At 57.8% G+C, this 7,836-nt stretch overlaps 1 protein-coding gene across 1 annotated transcript in view; it reads left to right on the forward strand.

Moving 5' to 3' along the window:
* The window catches only part of Ttc7a (tetratricopeptide repeat domain 7A), a 99,529-nt gene that overhangs the window by 46,182 nt on the left and 45,511 nt on the right, over positions 1-7,836 (forward strand). Inside the window, exons 9-10 of the mRNA XM_023711188.1 lie at positions 360-443; positions 4,683-4,787. Of these exons, the coding sequence (XP_023566956.1) occupies positions 360-443; positions 4,683-4,787 (189 nt within the window). The remainder of the gene's footprint in view (positions 1-359; positions 444-4,682; positions 4,788-7,836) is intronic.

Raw genomic sequence — 7,836 nt, forward strand, 5'->3', positions numbered from 1 at the left:
GCTGTTCGGCCTCTTCCTGCCATTTGCCCCTTCCTCCCTCGCTGTGCTGTTCGGCCTCTTCCTGGCCCTGTGCCCCTGGCTGGCCCTCCCAGCCTCAGTAATCAGACCCCCGCATCAGGGTTCTTGGGAGAAATATGTGAGTTCCTACGTGCGAAAGACGAGAACACTGTCACACAGGGAATGATAAATGTCCGCTGCTGTTTCTGTTGGACATGCACATTTTGCAAGCACCGTCAGGAATCTGACTTCATGTACTCCTTGCCGTGGCCCCAAGAAGTCATCCCCATGTAGTGGGAGCGGGAACCAAGGGGACAGGGCAGCCAGGCTGAGAAGAAGCACCCACTGTCTCCTCTCCCCAGTGCCTGGAGCGAGCCATGAAGTTTGCGTTTGGAGAATTTCACCTTTGGTACCAAGTGGCCCTCTCCATGGTGGCGTGTGGGAAGGTAAGGCCCAGGTGCTGGCACTGCAGTGCCCGCGGGCAGCTCTTCCCTTCACCCCACCTCCCTGAGCAGGCGGCGACCCAGAACTGCCCCACAGCAGCAGCGGGTGTGTCACCAGGAGAGTGGGTATGGAGCGCCACGGGCGTGAAAGAGACACCGTGTGAGTCCACGCGCGTGTGTGCGCTGCACGTGTGCCCAGGGGCAAGTGTGAGTGCAGATGCCCTTCTCAGCATGGTGCATACTGCAGGCACTGCGGTGCTCCTGCTGTGCACTGGGGTACAGCTGCATGGCCGTGTTGGCGAGGGCAGGGCCCTTCTCTGCCACCAACTGTGGCTTCGTGAGAGGGCCTGCCTGTGACTTAGGTGCTCGCCTTGGGGAGAAGGGGCAGGGGGCACGCAGGAGCAGCAGCAGAGGGGCATGTGGAGGGAGACCTGCATGGTGGATGGAGCCAGGGTTAAGGCTGCACAGCCCGCTACAGGGAGCAAGGGACACGGGGGCACCCTTCGCTCTCCATTCACCCAGCCCATCGGCCAGCACCCGTGTTGCCCTGAGAGCAGAACTGTGCTTATATAAGTCTATTTTAAGCAGTGGCATGAAAGGAAAACCTTTCCGGAGCTGAGTGCGGAGGGTGGTGGGGCTGAGGCTGCTCCAAACACAGGAAGTAAGGTGGCAGGAGCTTACAGGTGGCTCTGAGAGCTGTAAATACTCAGAGCCCTCCCGTGGGGCTAAGGGAATCCCTCGCCCCCGGCCCGTCTGTGCCCTGTTCCATTCCTGGCCCCGCAGCCGTCTCTGAGGAGGGCCCTCCCCGTGTGCCAGTGCCGCCTCCATGAGTGGAAGGTTGCCAGCCAGCTCAGCCTCAGCAGTGGGTCTCGCCAGGCCCTGGCATACAGGGAGAGGCAGGGCACCATGGAGATCGGAGGCACTTTCCCATCCCCTTCTGCTGGGCATGTGTCTCTCTAACCCTCCATGTCTCGTGTGGGCCACTGCCAGAGCACCTAAAGTCATAGCATGGGCTCCTCGCAGGTGCCCGTCCTGTTGGAGTGAAGGGTCCCCAGACTGGGGCCAGGAGTGGCCTGCGGCCAGGGTAGTGGTTTGCAGCTCTCTGTGGGTTCTGGACCTTCAGAGGAGTTAAAGAAAGCTGGAGACTCTTCGTCATAAAAGTACACTGCACATGGAAATTAACTTTAATTTTTAAGGAAAGTTCTGGAGTCCCCCAGGTTCAGCAAAAGATATCATGGTCACCTGGGAGAGAAAGCCTCTTCCATCTCTTAACAAGAAGCAGCAAGGTCCAGAGAGATCTGGACACAGCCTAGCTCCCTCCCAGTATCAAGCAAACTGATTGTCCAGCCTGGCTTCTTCCTGAGCCGGCAGGGTAAGGAACCAGCTTACAGACAGGCATTTGAGTCTAGTGACTTCTTCCTGCGTGAAGCTCTTCAGGTGGAGACACTGGACCCTGCCCACCTATGTGCCTAGTGCAGCACAAGGTTCTGGAAACCCTCTCCACCTCCCACCAGGGGTCCAGCATGACGTATTAGCCAGCTGGTGCCCAAGCAGCCCTCAGGGGGGTGTCCAGAGCTTGCCTTTGCCAAGAGCCCAAGGTGAAAATCCAGAATCTGCGCCTTCCAGGTGAGGCTGGGCAGATACGAATATGCCTGGCCTTTCACCCTCCGGGAACAACAGATGTATCCCATGGCATGATGTAGGTCTTCTCTTGGTCTCTATGCAGTAATTGCATTGGCTATGTTGCTAGGTAACCAACATGACAAGAAAAAAAACCCAGAACCGGCTGCAGCGTCTGTTGAGTCCTCAGATGGCTCCTTCAGTAGCAGTATTTTTGGGTTTGCGTAGGGGTGGGCTAGGAAGGGTAGGGTGGAATGAGGATGGTCAGCCTGAGAATTCCAGGGTTCAGGGGGCCCAGGGTCAGCTGCCCAAGGAGGCTGAGGTGCTGCCTGGAGCTTTCAGGGCGTGCCCTGGAGCAGCGTTGCTGAAAAGGGTCCCCAGACAGCCCTGCACACTCAGCCTGCCCTGAGCACCCTGCGCAGGCACCCATCCTGTGGAGTCAGGCGTTTGCTGGCATCCTCTGTGCCCCTCCTCCTATTCCCTTGACTTATGAGAGCGCAGTAGGGGATAGTGGCATTTGTCTTTGACTGCCAGGCTTTCTGAGCTCTCTTAGGGATGAGAGCCATGGCTTTAGCCCCCTTTCTACAATGATGTCACACCCGCTGGCCCAGGATTGCAGGTGGCCTCATGACCTAAAGTATATTAATCCTTTTTCTGTTACTATAATAAAATGCCTGAGGCTGGTACATTTATAAGGAAAAGCAATTTATTGAGCCTGCAGGGTTGTTATTCAGGGACTTGGTGTGGCATGGGCTCTGCTGTAGTAGGGACCTCGTGGCAGATGTCATCCTGGCCAGATGTCATCCTGAGTGTGTGCTGGTGGCAGAAGTCACACGGTAGGATGGAAAGCCAGAGGGGAGAGACTCGCTTTGTTCTTGTGGTAGTACTATTCCTACAGGAGCTTCCAGGATCCCACAAGAATTACATCCATTCCTACCGAGGGCAGCGCTGCAGGGACCTGGCTAGGTCCCCTTAGGTAAAGGTCCTAACCACCTCAGTGCTGCTGCCGGAGACCCAGGCTCCGGACGCGCTCCAACCATGACCAGGCAGTAGCTATTCTTGGTCAGCTCTGCTGTTGCTAGAACAGAAAAGGGACGCCCACGACGCAAAGCAGGAGAGGTCAGCTCTGGTCAGCATTTCAGAGGCCTCGGTGTGTGCATGATTGGCTGGGCCCAAGGCGGAGATGGCCAAGGGGAGGGGCCTGGTGCAGAGCCGCCGCCTCACAGTGACCAGCACGCACAGGGAGAGAAGGGACCAGAAATGCCCTTGCGTCACGGCCCGGTGACCAGCCCCTCTGAGCAGCTCCAAACGCATGAGACCTTCGGGGGCATCTTAGATCTAAGCGGTGACAAACACCGCACCAGAGTTCAGGGAAATCTGGGGCAGCGGAGCTCCCTCCATGGGGTGGGCACAGTCCAGCTGGAGCCCATTTGTGCGTCTGCCAGCCACTCAGACCCTGCCGGGCGAGGTGAGCCTCCTGGAGCCCCCTGTCCTGGGTAAGCACCCCAAGAAATGGGGGCTCGGCCTATCACAGTACTAGTTGCACACACACCTATGCCAGGGTCTCATGGGTGGAGCAGTATAGCCGAGTGTCCTGGAAAACGTTAGATTCAGTCAGAAAGTTCTAGCCCTGCAGCGCTCATGCACGAGTGCACGGCAGGAAAACCAGCCTCTCTGGCGAAGAGCAGCACCGCAGAGGCCGTGCGAGGCTAAGTTTTTCGGGTTGGACTGCGCAGATCCAGCTGAGCCCCTCAGGCTGCCTGTGTTCTGCCTCTGCTTACCTTTGCTTGCCTGTAGAGCAGGGTGGCAGTCCCTGCCTATGAAAATTCAGAGTGTGAATCAGTCAGAACGGAGGTCCACAGATCTGCCAGGTCAGGCAGTAGACGTGATTGCCTCTGCAGGCTGATCTGTCACAGGTCCTTCACTCTTCTGTATTGTGCAGGCGGCCACAGGTGATGTGTCCGTGAACATGCACGGCTGAGTTCCGGGCTGACTTGCTGTACAGTAACAAGCAGAGGGTCAGACCTGGCCTCATCTAGCCTCAGAACGTTGCCGTTTCTGTCGGTGTTGGTAACGGCTTGCCTGCCCCCAGATGATCACCCTGCTGGGTGATCCCTCCACACTTGGCCAGGTCCCTGGGGTCCCAGGGGACCCTGCAGTCCTGCGCGGAGATTGTCTCAGGCCCCGCCAGCTTGGCGTCTCCCCTCTGTCCCTGCCATTCTTGTGTGCCCTCCAACTCCGACTGGCCTGGTGCCCCTTTAGAGAGCCCCTTCTACCTCTGGAATGGTTCACATTTGTCTTCCTTTTGGAGAGCTTCTATCATTGTCGCCTTAGCTATCGCTGTGTCACCTTCTCCCTGCCCTCTCTAAGGAGGCTGGCTCTCAGGCAGGGGCCTCTCCCCACTGTGGTCTTCACAGCAGCATTCCCCAGGTGTGGAAATGGAACCCTAGGGAAGGGCCTGCCTGCCAGCACCCCTAGGCTCCTCCGCTGGGCCTCTTCCTGAGACTCGGGAGGGAAGGCACGGAGTAGGGACTGGTTGCTAGGGGGCCTCGTGCCCTGGGCACAAGGCACCATTGTGGAGACCTCCCGCCAGTGACAGTGTCCCTGCTCTTGCTTCTGCAGTCAGCCCACGCGGTGTCGCTGCTCCGGGAATGCACGAAGCTTCGGCCCTCAGACCCCACCGTGCCCCTGATGGCTGCCAAGGTCTGCATTGGGTCCCTGCACTGGGTGAGTGTGCTGTGTGCTGGGCAGGCAGGGAGGAGGGGCAGGGGGGCGAGGGGTACCTGGCTTGGTGTGGAGGTGAGGCTGCCAGCTGCGTGTGTGGTTGGGGAAAGGTTTCTCAGGACCCACTGCCCATCCTCCATGGTAGGTCCCCACTCAGGATGGCGGCAGGTCTGTGTTCTGCCCTGAACTCTGGTCTCCAGAGTAGCAGATGGCAGGAACATATGATGCCCTCTACACAGCAGTGGGGTGGTAGGCACAGCGTTGGAGCTGCCAAGCACGACACCTCATCGCAGGGGTCCTAGAGTGGGTGCTTTGTCTGAGCGGCTCCTGCTGACTTCTTCTTTTTTTTTTTTTTGGATTTTTAGGGAAGGGTCTACAGGGTGTTCAGGGTCTCACTGCTAGATTGGACTCGTAGTGATCCACCTGTTTACAGCTTCCCAACAGCTTGGATTACAGGTGCATGCTACTGCACCCAGTCTCAATTGCTATCTAATCATGCCCCAGGGCCAGAGCCAGCACAGCAGGCCTGGGGATCAAACCCCTGGCCCCTGCGCCTGCTTGCAGGTGCTTTAATCTGCTGAGCTATTTGGCCAGCCCCTACCTGCTGACTTTTTTTTTTTTTTTTTTTTTTTTTTTGGTGGAACCGGGGATCGAACTCAGGCCCTTGCACTTGCCAGGAAAGCAGTTATTCCTATTCCACTGACCCATCTCCCTGGTCCTACCTGCTGACTTCTATGGCCTGAGACCTGCGCTCTGCCCCTCGCTGCTGTGCACAGCTGGCTCTAAGGCAGCAGAGGCCTCATTGTCAGCAGCGTCACAGTACCTCCTGCCACTTTCTCCTCTTCTGCATGCAGCAGACGAACCACTGCACAGGAAAGGGGTGATCAGATCCCTTCCAAGTCTGCTTTGTCCCTACACAGGAAACTGAGCCCATCCCTCCCCTTTTCTCTCGTGTGCTCAGCTCCCCTGCATTAGAAGTGCGTGCCCTGGGCCCCCCTGGCCCTGCTCAGAGCAGAGCCCCAGACTGAGAAGAGGGGAGAGTTAATGAGCCTGCGCCTTTCTGGGCACTGGGCTTCCGGAAAGGGTGTGTGACAAGGCAATTTCACTCCTACCAGTGGCCTTGAGTAAGGCGTGGAAGTCTGTGGGATGGTCTGGAGGCTTCTGGGCAAGGTGGCTTTGCACAGGAACCTCAGGGTGGGGAGGACATAGATAGGCTGTGACAGAGCTTTCTGTCACAGCTTGCCTCCCCCAGCCCTGCCATCAGGGAGTCTCCCCAAGACTGTTGGGAAGGCGGTAGGCATCTCAGGCAGGATGCCATTCCGGGCAGACCAGGAGTGTGGGAGGCTTGTGGGTGCAGGCAGGCTGAGCATGCACCGCAAAAGAAGCTGGTGGGCGCTGGAGGGAATGGAGGAGGCTCTGCAGCCCCCAGCTCAGACCACTGCTTGCTCCGGGCCTCCTGAGAGGACCCTCAGAGTCACGGCCGAGATGAAGCCTGAAATACCCTCATCTCTAGGGCCTGGGGGAGGGTTCTCCAAGGCTGCCAGCTCCAAGGGAGCTCTGGGTCCACCCAGCCAGCAAACCCTTGCCAGGAAGCCCTAAATTTAGGTCTTCCCACCATGGAGGAGCTGCTTCCCTCCACAGCATAATTACAGTAATTATGTGCATCAGATTACATGGTAATAAGATTAGGATCAAATCAGTCCAAATTGAAATCAGATGAGTTAGGAGCAAAGTAATCAATGACAACATAAATAGGCCCAAAAGGAAGCTTAAACATGCAGGCTTGTCATCAGGTCGGAGAGAGGGGCGAGAGGTATAACCCGCACTCAGAGCATATGGAGCGCTGGGCAGCTTGGAACTGGCATTTACATGGGCACGGGCTGGTGGCGGGTGGGCTGCCCGCAGCTTCTGCAGCCCAGATCAGCCCCTCCTGCTCCTGAGGCCCCACTTGTACCCACCTTGGACACTGATCCCCTGCGTTATGACTCATTACTTGTTGAAGGCAAGACTGCCTTCCCTGAAAACCTGCCCAAGCTGGGGGTGGGGATCCTGCTGGCCCAGAGCACAGTTTTGTCACCAGCCTTGTGTGGCCCCTGCTTCCAGTTAGGTGAGGCTCCGTCCATTCTACTTGGCACACCTTACACACAAGGGAAGTCCACATGGAGGTGGCACACGCCCCACCGGCCAGGGTGGGAACAGTGACCTGCTCTCCACGGCTAGTTCTGCCTCCTCATGGGCTGGCCCAGAGAGCCTGTTCTCCAGGTAGACCCAGGAGGGAGGCGGCCTGTGTGTTCTGTCCCTGAGGCTGTAGCAGCGGAGTCTGCCCATGAGAAGGGGCCTAGAAGCTAGTGAGGCAGGGTGTAGCTCTGGGAGAGGGTGGGCACCCTGTCCTCCACCTGCCTTCCCAACTCCAGCTCAGTAGCCAGGCCCTGTGAGCTGGGGACAGAAACCTGGGGGTGGACCACGGGGCCTGAGTTATAGGAAGGGAGGCTGAAACTGGGACATTTAGAAAACGAGTTTTGCCAGGCAGAACCAGCCTAGTGGCCTTGCATCCAGGGGTGGAACGTCTGCTGTACCTGCATCTTGTCCTTGTGCCCAGAACCTGTGTGGGTCCAGGCTGGGCTGGATCTGAGACCGAGGTCCTCCAGCTGGGGTCAGCAGAGGGACTGGCACGGTCACCTGCTGGCTGCAGGGTGGGGGTGGCGAGCATGAGGCTCTCTGGGATGTGGGGGACTTGCCGGGTTCTGAGCCCAGTGACAGTGCTGAAGCCAGTGAGGCCTGCAGGCAGCTGGCCTCCTTCGACATGGTCAGCACTAGCCAGGTCCCCATTTTTGGAGTAGGAAAAGAGGTTCAGATGTGTTTTAGTATCCCTCCTGCCACATTTACTTAAAATTCATTGGATTCCAGAAGTTGAAAGTGCCCTGCAGGCAGCATTGGGGTGGGCTGCACTGTGTGCTGTGTTACACACAGATGGCAGAAGAGGCTGTCAGGTGGGACTTGGGCTTGCCCTGCTCTCGGAAGGGTTGCCACGTGGCTGTCATGGGGCACGGGT

Source organism: Octodon degus, unplaced genomic scaffold, assembly GCF_000260255.1.
Source record: "Octodon degus isolate 3935 unplaced genomic scaffold, OctDeg1.0 scaffold00020, whole genome shotgun sequence".
Taxonomy (NCBI): domain Eukaryota; kingdom Metazoa; phylum Chordata; class Mammalia; order Rodentia; family Octodontidae; genus Octodon; species Octodon degus.